The sequence below is a fragment of the Musa acuminata genome, chromosome BXJ1-6 (genome assembly GCF_036884655.1).
Source record: "Musa acuminata AAA Group cultivar baxijiao chromosome BXJ1-6, Cavendish_Baxijiao_AAA, whole genome shotgun sequence".
NCBI lineage: Eukaryota > Viridiplantae > Streptophyta > Magnoliopsida > Zingiberales > Musaceae > Musa > Musa acuminata.
The window spans coordinates 4192918-4213194 of NC_088332.1; the positions used below are offsets into that span (position 1 = coordinate 4192918).

The window sequence follows — 20277 nt, forward strand, 5'->3', positions numbered from 1 at the left end:
ATCAAAACAAAAACAATTGAAACTGCTACATATGATAGTGAAGAATGCTAAATTTGGGAAATATGGTCTTCTGCAAGAATATCACAGCCTAGAGTCCTAAGAGTTGACAGCTGATGAAACAAAGCTCAGCTAAATATTGGAGAAGCAATGATCTATTATTAATTGAAAGAGACTTATTTGCTAATTAACAGTGAATAACAGTCTATGACTACCTGATCAGACAAGTGATATAGCTATGCATTTACTTCTTTATTTCCCAAACGAAGCCACTTGACCATGCTTGACACGAGACACATGCAGACTGATAAATCAACACACTCGGACAGCAAAGACAAGTATTCATTTGAAATACCCTCAAATATCCAAATGTACTTATTAATCAACCAAATTTTCTCCACACTAGGGACGTAAAACTAGTGTCTCATTGATAGTTAAATCCATATCATGGAATTTCTAGCATGACTTGATAAAGGTCCATGACATTATTGGAACTGCATCCTACCAGCATTCTTGAAGGGGGAAGATTTTGAAACATGGCCAAGAAAACATCACATTGTCCAAAAACATTCATCCAACTCGAGCAATAATGAAAATATAGAAGATTCTCTCATCATTATATTATCGAACATGATAAGATGTAGTTCAATTTGGTCCTATATTAGCCTTCTTGACCAACCGCAATGCCCATATATATGTCCATTTAGCATGGTCGTCAAACCCAGGTTGGTGCAGCAGTTCAATGTCATTCCAGCAGAATTCGGCAAAAGATGCTCAATTCAGCATGGTATGAAGGATTTCCAGCTTAGTACAAGAATATCTTAGTCAAAAGAGGACTCTTACATAGTTTTGAAGAAGCAAAGCAGGTCTATCCAACTTTGAAGAGAGTGAACAGTCCATTTCTAGTGAGGGGAAGAGTGGAGAAATCCTTCCTCAGGACTCCAAGGTAATAAAGGGAGGGCTAACCAAGCCTCCTCACCAGCAATTTTCAATTCTTTCATTATTTTCATGCTGCCAATTGATACTAATTTTTGTAGCCTATTTAGGGAATATTTTCAGCCTGATTAGTTTCCTAGAATTTTGCTAATGCATCATATAGGCTAGACAAGTTCTTTTACCATTAGGATCATGTTTTGAGAGTTCCGGATGACATTTTTTAACAGATTTTCATGAAGTGACGAGATTATTTTTCTCCAAAAACCCCTATAAATATGACAGCCATATAACTAGTGGTTGGAATTCTCTATTTTGTTGTAATAAAGCTAATTAATTTCTGGCTTTTGGGAGGCTCTTTCCTCTTAAAATTGAGAAAAGGCTTGTTTCAAGTTGGTAATTATAACAATGTTACTTATAGCTTCAGATGATAAAGAGTATATACACTAGACTATATACTGATTTTGCAGGTTACAGGTAACAACTAACATATACACAAGTCACCTATTTGTATCTTCGATTTAAAATTCAAAGCATGGAAGTATGATACATTCTGAGACAAAATATATAACCATTACGAAATAGAATGAAAGCTGAATTGGTAATGTCAAGGTGCTTCACTGTCACTTGAATCGTCTTGATAACCTGGGTGTAGGTCCTACAATGGCAACGAGGCCACAAATTTCACAACGTTCAATTAAGTATGACAAAGAACTGAAAGAGCAGCAAGACGATCTTGTTGAGAAAAACAGGATGCATAGAAAAGTCAAAATTAGTTTAGGATAAAATTATATGTGGCAATAACTGGACCTCTTAAAGAAAGAAGGCAAAAAATGAAAACAAATTAAGATATTATATATATTAGAATGCCTTTTTTTACGAACCAAGTTGAGATATATAAGGAATTCAGAGAACTAACAACATTGATGAAAGCATTTAGAACGAAATAAAAATGATGTGTTCCAATAAATAAAATATTTACAGTATATGCTCATACACACAAATACATGTATATGTGTGTATATATACACACACTCAATTCAGACTGCGAAAAAATAGCACACAAAAGCCACCTCTAACATGAAAGCACAGGCAAATATACATGACTAGATTTGATTTAGTAGTTTTGACAAGGCTACTAATCGTCATGGTCAATGGTCTCATCATCTACAGAATTGCATCGCCCTGTGATCTAACATAACAACCCTAGATAACAAGGCACTAAAAGGGGCATCGGAACCCAAGAATCACATGAAGAACTTATGGCATAACAAGAACCCCAAACGGAGGCAACAGAAGCCTTGAATCACAAGTTGAAGACGGTTTTGCCTCCCACACGACGCACTTTTACCTTAGTATCTTCAATCGACGTAATATGAGTTACTTCAAGAATGCGAACCCAGAAACAGACCAACATTAGAACAAAATAATAGCGAGAAAATTCACATAGAACTAAACGGCAAGAGTGAAGAAACATGGATGTCAAGTTTCAACAAATACCTATTTCGGGGGCAAATAAACCCAGATCTCGCGCAAAGCAAAAGAAGAAACATCACCCAGAGGGAAGAAAGAGGAAGAACGTACTCGGGAAGGCTGGACGTGCTCCAGTTCACTGATGGCGACCTCATGGCCTCGAATCTGCAAAACAAGCCAAGACGAAACCCTAATCAGGAAGGAGGACGAGGGCACTAGAGCCAGAGAAATCGCTGATCCGGACCCACCTTTCCCTGGAGCTCCTGCTTTCCCTCCTCGCCGGCGTTGTCCGAAACGGAGGAGGACTTGGGCGGAGGCGAAAGGGAAGGCGACGAGGAAGAAGCCATCGCACCCGACCAACCCAAGGCAAGAAGTCGAAGTAGAGAAACTCGAAGTCGGTTACCGACCTGCCGCTACTTATATAGGAATTAAACTAAATCGGATTTAATGTTATTTGGGATCCATTCGTGTTTCGAATTTACTAGGTATGATTACCGCCCTAGTTCCAAGTAAACGTCACCGTCTTCAGATGTTAATGTCACTATGGGGTGCGTTATTTGGACATCGAACTAAATCAAATCAAAATAGGGGCCTCGATGTGGCGAATCAGTAGTTCAACAGTTGGTTTAGCAAGCAACAAGTCGAGCCCTGATTTGAAATGATCACATAGTCATCAGTATAATTGTTAGTCTTAATGTGGGGATTGCATTGACATAAATCCATAATATCAAACTTGAATTGATCACATAGTTATCAGTATAATTGTTAGTTTTAATGTGAGGATTGCATTGACATAAATCCATAATATCAAACTTGAATTGATCACATAGTTATCAGTATAATTGTTAGTTTTAATGTGAGGATTGCATTGACATAAATCCATAATATCAAACTTGAATTGATCAGAATAATATTTTGTAATAATATTTATTATTACTAGAAAATCACTGGATATTTTTCATTAGTACTTTCATTTTGTTTTTTCTCAAATAGTATCATTAATTTATAAAATTCTTAAATTATCCCTAAAAAAAATTTCTTTATAAAAGTGTTTTGATCAATATAATAAAAACACCGTCAATAATCTAAATAGACTCATAACTTCAATCGAATCAATTATAAGTCTAAAATTATGACATCGTAATGATATTACAATGACATCCAAGAACATATGATATGATATTATTTACAGTATTTTTCATTGATATTTATAATAATTTTTACTATATTAATAAAATACTATAACCATTATTGAAAAACAAGCTAAATGAAAACACTGTAACTGTTGAAAACTGAAAAAATGGGCAAACAAATTTGACAGAAAAACTTTTGATGGGTATTTTGGGTTTTTAAATTAAATGTATTGTTTAGAATAAACCAAAAAAGAGGTACCTTTTGAAAAAATCCAAAATATGAGTATTATATATATATATATATATATATATATATATATATATGTTTATATATATATAATCCCCAATTGAGGAAATGTAGGAGTGAGGATTTGATTGAATAAACAACAGAGGGGATTGCAGACATCACTTAGAATAGTAAAACATATTAATCAATTCAATTGGTTTCTTCTTTGATGATATTTGATATGTGTTGATATGAAGCAAAGCATGAATACCAATCACTGGTTCTGATGCTTCATCCGTCTCTACTGAGGTAAAAGAAGTGAAGTAACCGAGAGAAGAAAGGGGGAGACAACAGCCATCTCCATCAGAATATGATATGATGAATGATAAGAAAGAGACTTCATTGCCAGCTATAACAAACAGAGTCTCTTCACGGGCTCCTATCTCCTCTCTCAGACTTCTTTGTCGTCCTCTCTCTCTCTCTCTCTCTCTCCCTTGCGCCCCTGCTTGTCCACTGCTTGCCATGGCAGGCCTGCTCCCAAAGTAACACAGTTCACATCCGTTCATGTTTCATGCAAAATTCCAAACACCGGTGTGTTGTGGTCACAGTTATATGAAGCATCAGTTTAGAAGAGAGAGAGAGAGAGAGAGAGAGAGAGAGAGAGAGAGAGAGAGAGAGAGAGAGATTGCATTTGAGGAGTTCCTATCCTCTTCCCTAAACCTAACACCCGAGTGTTTGGAACCATATCACCCAACCTTCACCAGAAGAACAGCTCAAAAGGATTCGATCACAAGCTTAGATGGAGTTTCACTTTAGATGATGCCTTCATGGTAGGCATTTGAAGTCTATGACTGCTTGTGTCAAGTAAATAATATGATGGACACTAACCTTAATGTCTCAACATGTTGAGTTTACTTAATATTATTAATCCATGTTTCTTCACATCCTTCTTCTTTTCATTGCTTTCTTTTTTCATGTTCCATCAATTCAAAATTTATTTCAGTATTTAACAATGACAAGAACAAGGCTAAGACATAAATAGAGGAGATGATTCCAGTGGCAAGAACAAGGAGAGCGGATGGTTGCAGTGATCACAAGAACAAGGCTGAGACATAACTACCCACAAAAGAAGACGCACGCACAGACATCATGAACGAAGCTTTGTCGAGAGCAGTCCAAAGGCAACAACGAGATGCCTACACACACTTGAACCCGTCCGGGATCTGCTTCTTGCAGGAGCTAACCACGATGCTGAGCGCCACCGTCCACTTGGTGGTGACGCCGAGCACGCTCTCCTTGATGGTGGTGCAGAGGCACAGCGCGGCTTCGGCGTCCGTCAGGCCCTCGAGGAGGGCGCAGCACTTGCCACGGGAGGGTGCGGCCCCGACGAGCAGGCCGACGTCGCCGATGAAGTCCAAGCAGGCGCCCAGCTTGAGGGTGTCCCACGGGCAGAATGGGTTGGGAGGCGCCGTCTTGGGAGGGAAGTATGGCGTGGGTGTCTTCGGCTTGGGGGTCTCGGGATTGCATGGTGAGGTGGCAGCGGAGAGGGTGCTGCAGACGAGAGCAAGGAGGAGCACCGCAAGCTTGGTGGTGTCCATGGCTTTCTTCTTCCCTTTGCCGGGCGACCTGTTTCTCCTCGCAAGTGCAAGCGTAGCTCCACGTTATAAGCTGAGAGAGAGAGAGGATGTGGGCTCCTGTGTTGGGCGCTGAAGGCGATGCGCCAGCTTTGTACATTTTGTTTCTATGTCTCGTCGGATCTCCTTTTACCAAGTGACTGGTTGGGCTAATAAATAATTAGTTACCGTAATTAGATACCTTTAACATCCTAATTTTTATATTTTTAAAAATTATATTAAAATTTTTATATTTATAAAAATAAGATCACATGACGATTGACCCCTAAATATTTTTCTCTATCATTATGAATATTTTTTAAAAAATAAATTTTCATTGAGAATTTTAAGATGAATATATATGCATTTACTAAAAAATAATATTCTTATTTATGAATATTTTTTTAAAAAAAATATTTTTTATTACATTAAATGATATATATATATATATATATATATATATATATATATATATATATATATATATATATAAGGCTCATAAAAAATAAGACACTAACTAATCAAGTGCTTCAATAGAGACGATAAATAGTTAGATATGCATTATTGATAGAAAATAAAATAAGATATTATAAATTTATTTAAATCGACTTATTAGAAAACAAAAATGTCATACCCAAAGGCAATTACTCACATCAATCTCCCAGAAACAAACAGACACCCATTTTTTCCAAAAAAGATGAAACAAGTTCTATGATTGTGCTATTGTTCTGTGCTCATTCAGTGGCTAATAAGGATCTGTGACAATAACCAGTACAACATGGCCTCACTGAATCTGAATGCTGTCTAAGATGGCCATATAAACATAATCACAAATTACCTTAGGAGTGTATAACAACAAATAACATAACCAAAAGATGGTGGCATCAACCATATGGAAAAAAAAGCTTTCATTTCCAACTGCTAGCTCCATCGGATTTTTTTCTTGCGCTTCCAAGTATTACAAAACTATTTTTTCTCAAAGCATGTTTCTTAGCTTATTTGTACATGACATACCTTTCTCATATCGGGTAATGATCCGATAGTTCTACCAGTTCAAATGAATAGGGGGGCTTGGGGAGATTTGAGTGAGAAAAGCTATCATATCAATTACTTGACACAAGGCCAGAAGAACAACAATCTTGCTTGAACCTTTAGTTTCTTAGGTGGGGCTAAACCAGGGCCCGACGGAACCATTCATATGCCCGTTTCCATGGATTCCTACTCCATTTGGGTTTATCGATGGAGGCATACCAACAGGCATTGGAGGAGCTGAAGAATATAAGCCATGAACTTGCGGAAGCGACTGCCCGCTTACCAGAGAATTGTTACCGTTCTTCATCTGCTGAATTGCATGGATCTGCCTGAGCCCTTCTTCATGAATGCGGGTAAGTGTCTCAAGTTCCTTCATTGACAAGGCTTCCAGGCCTGCACCATATAGTGGGGCATGGCGAGCCATCTCTTCTTGGAGTGAAGCTTCGAGTGTATGTATATATTGCTGCGAATCAATGAAGGAATAGCATTAGGAGAACAGATCTTCAGTATTCCAATTTTCATTTGCAGAAAAACCCAGAGTAACATCCCTTTTAGTTAGTGATAGGGGAAAGGTAATCTATTTGAATTTGCTAGGTTCATTCCAGAAAGCCTATCCAACAAAAGCAACTACACATAGATACACAGTCTGATTAGGATTGCCTGGTTGAACGATTAGCCTCCTGATGAATGATTTCTAGGAAGTAGGCAAAGAAAATAAAACGTGCATGAAAAAGAAGATGCTACAATATACAGAGGAGACAACACAGAGGTCCAGCAGAAAAAGTTACTGAAGGGACAACATATCTTGGTCAACCTGTTGTGGACTGTGGAAGCACTATGAAAACACTAACAAAAAATTATCTTACATAACGCAACAAGTTTGCATGTGTATCCAATAGTTTGATCTGATGAGGCCAGGAGACAAAAGAAGCTACCCAGATGAAAAAATTTCTTCCAACTTATATGCTAGTCATTGATCATGAAGTTTCTCGAGCAAATGCAAAATCAATTATTTGGAAACTAGAAGCACAAGATAACAGGTTTTCAAGGTTTAACAGATCCAACTGCAAAAGCTGGTTCACATCAAAATCACAATCTGTAAGATGCAAACGTAGTAGACCCAGGACATGAACACACTTCTACTTTCCAATGGTTACTACACTGAAATTGTCAGAAAAATAAAATTTACCTACCGGCTAATTGCAGGCTGGTTATCAGTGGACAAGAGTATTCTAACAAGAATAGAATCAGAAAATATATTTCAAAATGGACAGCCTCGAATATGAGACTCCCGCCAATGTCTGAGAGGCGAATGTTTCCATGACTGGAACTTTGATCTCCCATGTCAAATAGGAGCAAACCATAGTGCCAATGTATGCCCCCTTCTAGAAATAAACAAGATAGGGCTCAATGCTAAAGTAATTTTTCCATGTGCCTTATTTGAACATCTAAAATCCTTCGAACATTTTTATTTTGTTGTTATCTCTTAATGCAATAGAAGCTTCTTTTAATATGCAGTTAAATCTTCATGGTCATTGAAGAATTGAGCAATCATTCACCCCATCGCTGTAACCATAAAAAAGTCTGAATTCATTATCATAAATTAGAATTTAAAAATTAAATACCATAGATTGCACTTTGCAGCATCACCCGATCCATATTGGTACAGTTTTTGGCAGATTTCTTGGTTGCATGGTTTGAAATAGGTGGGAATAACTAGAATCCATGTTAATTCAACCCCAGTTGGCCAACAATGTTAGATGATGTCACAGCTTATAGAAAAAGAAGAGGAGGAGAAGGAAAATAGGAAAGTTGAGGTAGAACAAGCACAAGAAGATATTAGTAGACTGGCAAGAAACAGTAAGAGGAATTAGGTTATCCTCTAGAACAAATTTTATCTTGCACGTACTATCAGAGCATCTTCACTGACATCTCAAGCTGAAGAAGCTTACAAGTTGTTAAACATTTAAAAATGCCCTTATATTGAGAATAATCTAAAAGATCCAGAGCCTATAAGGTCATTAACAATTTGCTGCAGAAAGGGACTAAAAACAGAAACTTGTAGTGAAAACTTAAGACAAAGAAAGAAACCTGGCATGCTTGCAATGTTGCTTCCATTCCATCAATATATGCTTCGCATCGAGCAACCTGCTCTTCCTTCTCCCTTTTTTCTCCTTCAGTTTGTCCAACAGTTTGTGTTAAGCGCCGCACTTCATCTTCGAGTGATTGCCTGACTTCCTCCCTAGTCACCGTCTCTGTGGCATATCGCTTTAATTCTTCATCAAATCTTCTACGTGCAGCTTCTGCACTTTTCAACCTTTCAGCCAATGCATTTTTCTCTTTGACTACCCTCTGCATCAATTATAAGGTCAAATTATTTTCTCATACCAATTAGCCCCAATGCCAAGTTAAGTGTACAGGACACATTACATAAAATGTTGCAAGTTAGTTGATACGAAGAACAAGTGCAGGAAATTGATGACCATTATAATGTCACAAGAAAGTAAAAGAAATAGAACCTATTAGTAACTTGTGCAAGAATTTAGGTAAATCAAATTAACAAGAATCCAATTGTTAAAAATGACAAATTGAAATAAAAGGGCACTTGCATCCTTCATGTGGAATATTTACACTCCATAACTTGAAGGTTCAGTTTGTTTCTGTTTGAAACAAAGACTTAATGAGAATTGCATAACATAGTGAAAGTCTGACTTAACATAAAAAACCATTATAATACAATATCTTGTTCAGAGAATGTCACCCATAAAAAACCATTATAATCCAATGTCTTGTTCAGAGGGGGGGCAAATAAAAGAAAAAACCAAACATTAAAAATCTTCTGAGAAATTCTTCAAGGGCATAATCATCCAGTGACCAAACAATTAGAAAACAACTAAAGGATTTTAAGTTTTAATTTTTGAGATTTTGCAAAGACTGCCCAAGATCCAGAATAACAATATCTCCATATATACTACTATTATGTTTATAATAATAAAAAATTTAAAATAGTAAGCTGTGTTAACTTGCAAAAGATATATCCAATGGATGTGATAATGCATTCGCAATACAGTTGTACATAGATATATTGTGACATAAAATGCTTCTAAAATGGGAATCAAGTAAAAGTAATGTTTCTAAAATAATTAGCATAACATTTTTTTAACATTTTGACACGACAAATAAAATAACAACCACAAGTAGTAACATTCAGAAAGGAAAATCTCTCTTTTGTTCCAATCAAGCATTTACATTACCTTTAACTCATCACGCTTCCTAGTTTTCAACTGTGAAAGTTGTGTCTCTGCATCATGAAGACGGTCCTGAAGAACTCTCCTGTCAGCAGAGAGCTTTGCAATCTCCTCATCTTTCTCAGATCGAAGCCATTCCAACTGATTCTCAATGTCAAGCATATGTTCAGTTAGTTCCTTTCTTTCCCGAGCATATTGCTCCACCTCAGCTTTCAACTCACCCTGTCATTCATTCAAGAAAATAGTCAACTAGATAGTTAGAGGGCAAAAATATATGGTCAGAGCCAGAGGGTAATGATCCCCAGCAACTCAAACAAGAAGATAGAGACCTTAAGACGGTTAGTGGTTGCCTCAGATTCATTTAGCCTTTGAGACAAAGAAGCTTTTTCATCAGCAACCTTAGAAATTTCTGCTTGCTTTTCCTCTCGAAAACGAATATGTTCAACCTCAACAGAACATATCTGGTGCCAAAGATTTGCACGATCAACTTGGGCAACTTCAGCAACCTCACGCAACATGTTCATAACTGGTCTAGCTATTCCATCTTCCTCCCTAACAAGAAATACCAAGACATCCATATCTATATCAACTACACGGCAACTATTTGACATATTTGTTGCACGTTCTACAAGTCCTTTCAACATCCTAAATCGGTAATGCTCTTCGGCATAAATCTTAAACATGATAGCATAAAGCATCCTCACAAAGTCCTGGACTCTCACATCCCTGGAAAGAGATAATACTTCACCAAGAGAAAGAACTGATGTGAAATCATCTTCTTGGACAGGCAATGAATCAATACTTCCATCTACCAGGACTTGCCTGTTCTGTGAATCATCCAAAATGGACCTAGATTTGATGTTCAACATTTGAGAATGTCGCCTTTCTAATACCAGCGCAACCGATTGCAGCCCAATGGCCCCTCGAATTAACGCTCTTTCAAAGACCTGTGAAACTTCAACAAATAATCCAGGTATGGATAACATCTCTATCAAAATGTAAACATCAGTGTGATTGTGACATCCATTCACAACCTGATCTATCCCCATGTGCAACCCATCAGGAGAGATCTCATTTGCACCAATTGAATAAGTATCGCAAGATATCGTGCAATTACCGTCAAGCCCACTGTCAGAGTCAATATCACTCATAATGGCTTCAGCCACGTCTGCACTAGTATGCAGTATTTTTGTCAGAATATCCAGCACACACTGAGGAACTTCAGTACCAAGACTTTTTAGTCTCAAACGAAAAGCTCTGACCTACAGGGAGAAAAAAGAAGAAAGCAAAAAAAGTCAACAATCAGTCCTTTGATATACAGTGTATGAATATTAATCAAGGTTATGGAGAAACATTAAGTACAGCTTGAGGAAGATGCTGGCACTGAGATGCAGCTTTGAAAACAAAACTCATTGCTGCTACAAGATGTTCATCACTGCAATCCATCAACAACTCGAATGTCTTATATAGGATACGTTCCCACACTTCACTTCCAAACTCCAACTGACCTAGAGTACCAAAAACCTGAAAAGCAGGATTAGATATGAAATACAAAAGGCAAAATATACATTACAAGCATAACATGTATATAAAGCCGAAATTTCTTCCAAAGTAACTTTTAGCACAAAGATTATAGGTTTATCTGAAAAACATCTATAAATAAATAAAAAAAATGATCTCAAAGAAATTAATAGAATACCGATAATTGCAGTGAAGGTTCAGCATCTGGTTTCTGAAGGCGATCTAAAAGTGCGCAAGCGGCTAGAGAATGTTCTGAAGGATCAATCAATTTGGGCACAAGGGCGATTAAATCAGGAAGAAGATGCTTCGGAGCTTTGTCAAGCACAAGAATAATCTTCTGGACTGTCTGTGGCCGCCTTCTAGGTTCAGGACATCCTTGTGGCACAGCACTATCAAGGGCTCTCAGTGAATTGATAATTAATCCCAAAAGCTCCTCAGATTGTTCAGGCCATTTTGTCTATGAAAAAATCATTGTAGAGTACTAATAAAGGATATCAAACTCAAAGATAATTGTGGTAATAACTCAAGTTTACAAACTACCTTGGAAACTTGGACAAGATCATCACATGCTGGTTGATCTCCAGCAGAAGCCTCATGGGGAAAAATGTGTCTCTCTTGGTCAGTTCTGTCCACTATCTCACATGTATTCGGGTATGAGCTTTGTACTGCATATGTGTGGTTGATTTCTCCCGTTCCAGGTTCCAATCTCTGATACATATCACATTGTGCATAGTCTGCTGATACTTCACTATCACCACCAGTTTCTGGTGGAGTACTAGCTCCACTTGAACCAGAAGTTTTTGAGCTTGTTTCAGAAGAATCATATCCAGTTCTTCCTTCTGAAGGTTGGCAACACTCCACCATTATATCTATGAGTAAGTCAATGATAGCTTGTTGCAAGACTTTCACCCCCATCAACAAATTCATCAAGCTCGGAGAATTTGCATCACCATTTGAAGCATCTTTCTTGCTGCAGCTAGATGAAGATAGTTTAGTAGGAAGGAGCAAGCGCTTGACTTTAGCAGGGTCATCAAGATAAACACGCAAACTAGTCAGAAATCCAGCAATTGCACCAGCATCCATTAGAAGCTTTTCCCTTAATGTAACCTGGGGCTGAGAGGTATTATCTCCATATGACAGATGGAAGCCTGCTCGTGAGAGAAGGTTCCGGAACATGTCTTCTTCATCTCCACTAATAATTTCACTATCTTCAGATTCAATTAGTTCATCTGGATCTGTCGACAATGCATCCTGCTCATCTTCTGAAGCCAAAACCTTACAACAAAGAGACAAGAAACCTAAGGATGCACACACAAGTATACCAACAAGATGAGCTGAATAATGCAACAGATGACAAGTAAATATCAATAAAATCTGAACTGTATTGCATGGAACAGATGCAAATGAGTGTACATGACACGGCCTACATAAGTCAACCAGCAGGCCTTTACATAATGCTGGGTGTGCTGAATGGCTGTGATTACAATGAGTTGCTACCCAACCCCTCATGGTTTTCGGGTTTGGGTCATGACATAACATACATAAAAAATCCTGAAAAGAGATATGCAAATGCTGGAAGAAGTCCACTGTACATACTGCATTCCACAAGGCTTGAAATCATAGACAGATCTCACAGAAGGATAACATCTAATCACCTAACTTATCTACTGAACCAATATAGTCAAAGATTAACATATGCTGATTTTACAAACATGCTATTACAGTTACATTGAGGATGCTCGCTCATGAAATAGAAGCATATTTTCTTGCTTTACAAAATAGTGAATGGAGCTAATGACAAAGTGACACTATTTAATACCTTCAGCAAATCATCAATTTGAACATTTCAATTGCTGATGTTAAAACTAATATTCTATTTCTTTTGTAGTATTAGGTCAAGATTCTATCTGATAATATTTTTAAACCAGTATTAAGTCAAGATTCTCAACTTTGACTAAAAATAAATAGAACTTATGGGGAAAATTCATAATATGAGAGTGCACAAAAAGGTATTAACACAAGTACCACATAGAGATAAAATTAGAATGGAAGATGGTTTTAGCAGAAAACTTCTGATGTTTTTTATGTTCTCTAAGAAAAACTAATATTAGCCATATCATTTTTTCCTAAATATACAGAAAATTATGTGATTTAATTTGCATCATTTTTTTCTCAACCTACAATGTAACCATATTGCATTCAGAAATAATAAAAATGGTTACTGAATAATTAGATAAGCTGAAGCAAATTGGGTCATTGAACCCAAGAAAAATAGTTGGGCAAAACAGCATGTGACCAATAAAAGCCATAATGTTGCAATTATTTGGGTTTGGACACATGGATCTCTTCCTATCTTTGAAATTTGTTTATGACAATATCAGAGTTCAAACCAAAAGCAGCTCTTCTTTTCATTATTTCTAGTAGAACTTTCCAGGGTTTGCTTTTCTCTTATCTCAGGTTACTAATACCAATTGACTCATCTTAGCAAGAGAGGGGGAACTATAGGTCTTTAGATGTATTCCTACTAGCTTAAATCTTTTTCCCTCATTTTATCCTCTATTAAAATGACAACTAATTGTTTATGAATACATTTATTTCAATTCTAGCTTTCCTAGTAAACATCCATCTCAACATCCAGATCTTAGACACAATAGTTTTTCATACATGTTATTTTTAAACTACTCAGCACTCTAATCCATAAGGCTAGGTGGTCTTAGAACTATCTTAAAGGTTTTCCTTTTTTTAAGGGGGTGCACAAAGATCAATGAATTACATTATTCCCTTTACAGAAGTCTCAAAATTTTTAAATGGAAACATATCTTGGTTTTCTAATCCATGTCATCATTTTTTTTATTGGTCATTACTTCTAGAATTCAAAAGAACAACAAGCATAAACTTTCAAGTTTTAATACAACAATAATAGATTGAAGACTTTTCAATAATCCTCTCCCTAGTAGCTTTGTTAATTTGCACACAAGCAGAAAATTTATTAAACATATAAAGACCCTATCAACACAGAAAGAAGAATCAGAAAGTCGCAATTACATACTCCCAATAGCAATTACCAAAGCTCTAAAGTTACAGTAAATAGAAAGCTGAAAATTATTGCAAGCAATCAAATTGTACTTGACACGAAAATGTTATAAAAGAACGATAAATGATAAGCTTTAGTATATGCAGCATTTTGTCTCAAGGTTTTCCTAATTAGACCCTAGTTTTTGGACACATCTGAACCTATATATTGTGCTAGATCTATACTACCATGAACTACAAGTCCCAATAAGGTATGTGGACCTTTTTCCCAAAGTCTTCTTACAATCTGGTGCTCCGCATAGCACTCTCACAACATTGAAAAAAGTTCACATATAGTCTATATGAATATACTTCTCCTGTGTGTCCCAATATTTTCTCTTAATCTCCTTGTCATGTTGAACTGGACATTATTTAAGGATAAATATAAGCCAAGTCAACAGCGCAAAGGCCTAATTGAGAAACCCATTTATCGAATATATAATATACTTTGGCTTTTTCATATGATAGGATGCTTGTGCATTGACAAACAAGGCTGTACTTAAACCTTGACCATTTCAAAGAATAAGATTCACTAAATGACTAAAATGACCATTGGGTCTGTTATTTCCTAAAAGTAACCACGATAATTAACCCTCAGAAATCAAAATTTCAAGGCAATGAAAAATGAATCTGTTAGACTGCAGAGGCTTTACGAAGCCTGGTATCATGTTTTTTGAGTTAAGCAATGTTTGCAGAATTTTGGTGTTTCTGGATGAAACTGAATGCATGAATATATACTAAGTATCAGTGTGTTTAACCTGTTATGGAGGCTTCAGATATATGGATAATTTTGTACTTGGCGAACATTACTTTATTGAATTGTTATTTCTAATGCAATTCTGTTAAAGGATGCCTTATCATCCTAATCCATTTATATTTCTGCTCTTCTGGTAATGATTAGTAGTGGTACTTTCTTTTGCAGTAAAAAAAAAAGTAATGATATTTGTTCTTCAAGGAAAAAATCAGCAATTGGCTAGTGTTCATAAAGTGAAATCTAGAATCTAACATTAAGACATTTATCTTCCAAAGGGGATAACTACAAAATTGTACCAATAAATGGTGATGTGAGTTTGCAAATTTCCTGGTCATTGTTTTATTCATAGATTGAAAAATCGACTGGTTTGATATGATTCGGCTAATTTTTACAGGTCCAATAACTAACTGGTATGCAGACCAACCCAAACTGTGTGGTCCGGTTCCCTCTCTCTCTCTCTCTCTCTCTCTCTCTCTCTATCTATATATATATATATATATATATATATATATATATATATATATATATATATATATATATATGTCTTAGTGTTTGGCTCATGTGATGCGACTTATCATATCTTCACTTATTGCTACTTGCCATTCCCAAGCCCGTCGCCCAATCCAATACACCTCCTTCTCCTCCTTTCTTCCTTCTTCCTCCCCTCACCTAAACACGGTATGTTGGAATGAACAGACCCATACCAGTCCGGCCATGGACTGGCATGGGTCCGGCAACCGAAATTGCAAACTTTGGTTCTAAACCTAATAGTAACTGATTAAAGGAACAAAAAAACTAGTATAAATGATTCAATCTGCACAAAGTTCTGTCGAATAATAAGACATGCTCATCCTCTTTTTTAGCATATCAAGTTCTAGCCAGCATTTTAATTGGCTGATACATACAAAACAAGGACAAAAAGATTCTGTTTTGGCCACAAGAATCCCTTTCCAATATTTAAGCATCTAGAAGTCACATCTTTCATTAATGCAAGAACCATAATGCCTTTTTGATTATTTACAGCCAGATATTGGTTCTCTGCCACTGATTTGGTACAACTAGCTTAAATTTGCTCACTCTTATGCATGCACAATAAAATAACCAACTCCAATGATGAAAACCATCAAGTGCTCAATCATTACATGTCCACCTTTCCAGGAATGCACCTATGCCGTTTACCCTTCCCAATATTCTTATCTCATGTATACTTTGATATGATCTGCTCCTGCTTCCTGATTAACCCACCACAACAAATATAGTGCAACATGTTACCTAATATGCTAACGGGCTAGAATCTTCTTGCTTTTCCAATCAATGATCATTTACTCAAAAGTAGGTGAATTAAGAGCTATGGAAAGTTTCCTTACTAAGAAATGAAACAAAATCTAATAGCAAGTGATTATTAACAACTGAGAAATATGTTTGTATAGCATATATAAATTGACCTAAATGAAATTACTAGGTCGAAAGAAAAAGGAGGATAAGAAGGAAAGTTGGACTTATATCTTCATAAGATTAGTAAATGTTGATCTAACAGTTAAAAGAGTTTATTACCAAAAACCATGACCAACTTATTTATACTTTATTCATGTTCATCTATACAAAAGTTATCATAAGCACGTCAGCATGTTTTGGCAACCAACAGGCATGAAATTCGTGATAGAAAGAATCAACTGCAAATTTAGGTTGGACAGAAAATAATAATAAACAGGCTCCAACTATCCCATACACAAGTATTTCCAGAATTCAAATATACCTCAAGATCAGAAAACTCAAACCAGGGACAGCAATCTATGATCTCACAAATGAACACCACAGTATCACGGATGAGAAATCCTGCATCTGATTCTAGCAGATCAGAGACCTTCATAAACTGTAAGACTGAATTGTTCCAAGTTTTCGTGCAAATTGAAGATTCTTTCCACACAGTTTTTGCAGGATTTTTCTGGTTGACAATAGCCATTCTGTACCGTACCCAAAAATTTTTGTCAGAATCATTCCCAGATGACTGATCACTCTCCAAGTATATGCAAATCGTGTCAAATGACTCATAGACACCTGTGGTTTAGTCAAAGGGTAAGTGCCTATAAATTGTAAAATAAGAGCAACTGTATTGTCAAATAAATTAAGAAACTTAGATACACAATGTACCTATTCGGAGCTCACAACCCCCGACTTGGAAAAATTTGCTGAAAATCTTGCGTGTTTCCATAATCTCCTTGAAGGACAAGAAATTTTCCACCCTCCATGTGAATGATCCTCTCTTTGAAATAGCGTCAACTTGGGAGGCTGGACACACGGGAACCAGTGCAGGCTCAGTGTCACTAAATTCTTGCATCGTAGAAGTCTCCTTCAATATTAGAACCTCAGCTGAGAAAATGACAGTGTCCTGAACAAGAAATCCAGAATCCTGGTCAAAGAGACTAGTCAGAGTCACAAATTCACGCCAACCCCAGTCTTTTGCAGCCTTCGAGTAGCGATTCTGTGACTCCTTTGTAACAGATTTTTCCTCCATTCTCTGATTCACCACTGACAATCGATGACTCACAAAGCAACTCCATTCACTTGCCATGTTGCGGGAATCTGTGACTTCGAGGAACACGGAGAGGTGACATGGAGGTTGAGACTGTCCTGGTGCCCGTCACAGATGTAAGAGAAAACAAAGGTTGACTCGATCAGCATGTGTACTTCCTCACCATTACACTATACGTTAATAAAGCAATTACAAGAATTCCCATTGGCATGTAAATAAAATAATAACATATGAATGATTACTAACAAAATATTTTGAAAATGAAGTGTAACTACTAAAGAATGTAATGATGCACAAACTGGGCATATATGGTTTGGTACAATTAGCATTAGTACTACATGAATCATCCCTAAGATCTCAAAGAATATCATTAATATTGAGATTAATAAACAACCACTGAAGAAAACGCACTGTTGCAGAATTCCCTTCTGACTGCAAGAATACTAAGTGGACGGATCATCAGTTCCTCAAGAAAATTATAGCAACCACAAAGGAATAGTTAGCAAAGGGATTTCCTATAGGTTCATCAATCAAATCCCATACTCCCAAAATGCATGAAATAAAGATACAGTGAACATCATATAATGAGCTTACCCCTGGGATAAACAATGAGGCGACAGTCCCGGTTGCCAATCTGGAACCTCCTACTCTTAATGCAGAGTCCTGTGATCTTGCGCTTCTTAAGTAAGTCCTTAAGCTTCGTGAAATTTTCGATCCTCCATGTAAACTTGCCGAAATGTCCATCCGACTTCCTCGCCACCCCCCTCCCCCCACTGCTGCCAAGTACAGGCCCAAAATTCTTGGTGAAGTTGCTTGACTCCCTAATCACATGGAAGGATGTGCTGAACACAGCAGTGTCATCGACAAGGAACCCAGCATCTGGACCGACAAAGTCCTCCATGCGCATATAGTCATTCCATCCGAGGCTGGTGTTGTCGCCGCTCTTGTTGTCAGCAGCAAACCGCCCATAGGAGTCGCGGTGCACATGGTTCAACCCAGGCCGCTGGTTCAGCACTGACATCCGGAAGAGGCACCAACAGCTACGCTCGAGGGCAGGGGCAGAAGGACCAGCGGTGGCCACAGCGGTCTTCTCAGTGTCCTTGCTCTCGAGGCACATGGAGAGGTGGTCGGCCCCAGCAACGGAGCTCTGATACACGCTAATCCTGAGGTTACAGTCGCCGGCCGGGAACACGGGGCTCATGATCTTCTGCGTCCTGATCATCTCACGGAATAGGCTGAAGTTGTGGACCTTCCATGTGAACTTGCCGCCGACGACGTCGGCGGGGGGTGGCTGAGGCTCGTGGTCGCGGTTGAAGGCAATGGTCTCGTGGAGGAGAAGGATGTCAGCGGTAATGACGAGGGAGTCAGAGGGCGGGAGGAGGAATCCGGATCTCTGGTCGAGGACGGCGGCGAAGGGGGCGAAGTCACACCAGCCGTGAGACTTTTTCTTGGAGGAGAACCGGTGCCAGGAGTCGCGGGCGACGGACTTGGCGTCGTCGAGGTGGTTGGAGAGGGAGAGGCGGTAGCTGGCGAAACAGTCCCACTTGTTGCCGCCGGAGGACGATGAGGAGCCGCGGGGGTCGACGATCTGCAGGTACAGGGAGAGGTAGCCCGGGAGGGCCTGCGAGTCGCCGCGCGGGTACACCAGCAAGCGGCAGTCGTAGCCGCCCACCTCGAAGTAGCGGCTCCACAGGGCGCGGGCCTTTGCACGGGGAAACTGGGGCACCGTCCACCGGCACACCGCCGAGTGGTGGCCGCGCCGCTCCACCGTGACCGCGTCCTGGCCCCCCGGTCCGCCGCCTCCCGCATCCCGAGAGGAGACGAGCGCGGCCCCGGGCTCCTCGGCCGCCGCCACGCTCCCGGCCCCAAAGGGCGACGCAGCCGCCTCCTGCCGGGGCTCCAAGAACGGCCCCGACGGCGAAGGCGAGGCGGTGGACGACGTCGAAATTGACTCAGCGAGATTCAGAGCTGTGTTCATGGCGCCCCGATCGATCGATCGATCTCTTCGTATATATCTCCCTCCTCCTTTGCTTTTGGTCGGGGATCGCAATCTATGGATTCAATGGCTCTTCCTCGGTTTCGGACATTTGGGGGCAGGAAAGAAGACGACGGAGGAGGAGGCGAAGAGGGTTTGTCTGCGTGCGTTCGTGCGTGCGTGCGTATGTATGTGAGCGAGGCTATTCGGGGAGGGCAATGCAGAACGTTCACCTCATTGTCTTAAATCTAACATAAAACTGTATTATACTTCATCTAATATATACATATATATATATATATATATAATTTAAGCTATGATTATGGACTCAAAAATCAAAATCTAAAAATAAATTATTTATATTTATATAACTAAATCCATTGATTAATATTAGTTTCGTATTAATGTTGGAATCACCCAAAAGCATCGAATATGCAATACTAATATGTTACGAATATTAATCTATGGACTTAGCTATACAGATATAAATAATTTTAACATCAGTTTGCAATATTGAAACTAATTTACCGATTCTCGTCTCACAATATAAAAGTACATAGCAATTAGTTAAAATTATTGGTATTCCAATATATATATAATTTAAAATTTAGAATCTAAAATTAATGGATATCATTGCTTTAATTGACATAAATTTCATGAAATAATAATCTAACTTATGAAATAAAATTGAATAATAATTTTTGTTAGGGGAATTACGTCCGAGTCAACTCTATGTGGTCCAAATCTGAAGACGTAGGAGCATCCGA

At 38.2% G+C, this 20277-nt stretch overlaps 2 protein-coding genes across 2 annotated transcripts; both read right to left on the reverse strand.

Moving 5' to 3' along the window:
- Window positions 1–4790: 4790 nt before the first annotated feature.
- Window positions 4791–5440, reverse strand: LOC103986828 (14 kDa proline-rich protein DC2.15-like). The gene has a single exon (XM_009404936.3). It carries the CDS (start codon window positions 5358–5360, stop codon window positions 4959–4961), a length of 402 nt encoding a protein of 133 aa, XP_009403211.2. The 5' UTR covers window positions 5361–5440; the 3' UTR covers window positions 4791–4958.
- An 828-nt stretch (window positions 5441–6268) lies between these two features.
- Window positions 6269–19731, reverse strand: LOC135675711 (uncharacterized). The gene is made up of 10 exons (XM_065186142.1): window positions 18130–19731; window positions 17154–17633; window positions 16759–17060; window positions 11717–12451; window positions 11355–11633; window positions 11018–11179; window positions 9985–10917; window positions 9662–9877; window positions 8499–8759; window positions 6269–6870 (listed from the first exon to the last, which is right to left on the reverse strand). The coding sequence occupies exons 1-10, from the start codon at window positions 19511–19513 to the stop codon at window positions 6535–6537; spliced, it is 5088 nt and encodes a 1695-aa protein (XP_065042214.1). The 5' UTR covers window positions 19514–19731; the 3' UTR covers window positions 6269–6534.
- Window positions 19732–20277: the final 546 nt, after the last annotated feature.

Bases quoted from the DNA above. Each gene is read 5' to 3' on its own strand.
- LOC103986828 (XM_009404936.3), bottom strand. From the start codon at position 5,360: ATGGACACCACCAAGCTTGCGGTGCTCCTCCTTGCTCTCGTCTGCAGC.
- LOC135675711 (XM_065186142.1), bottom strand. From the start codon at position 19,513: ATGAACACAGCTCTGAATCTCGCTGAGTCAATTTCGACGTCGTCCACC. The intron at 9,878-9,984 runs GTCTCTATCTTC...AATGAATGACAG, and splicing joins CAACCACTAACCGTCTTAAG to GGTGAGTTGAAAGCTGAGGT. The intron at 6,871-8,498 runs GTTTCTTTCTTT...ATTGATTCGCAG, and splicing joins CAACATTGCAAGCATGCCAG to CAATATATACATACACTCGA.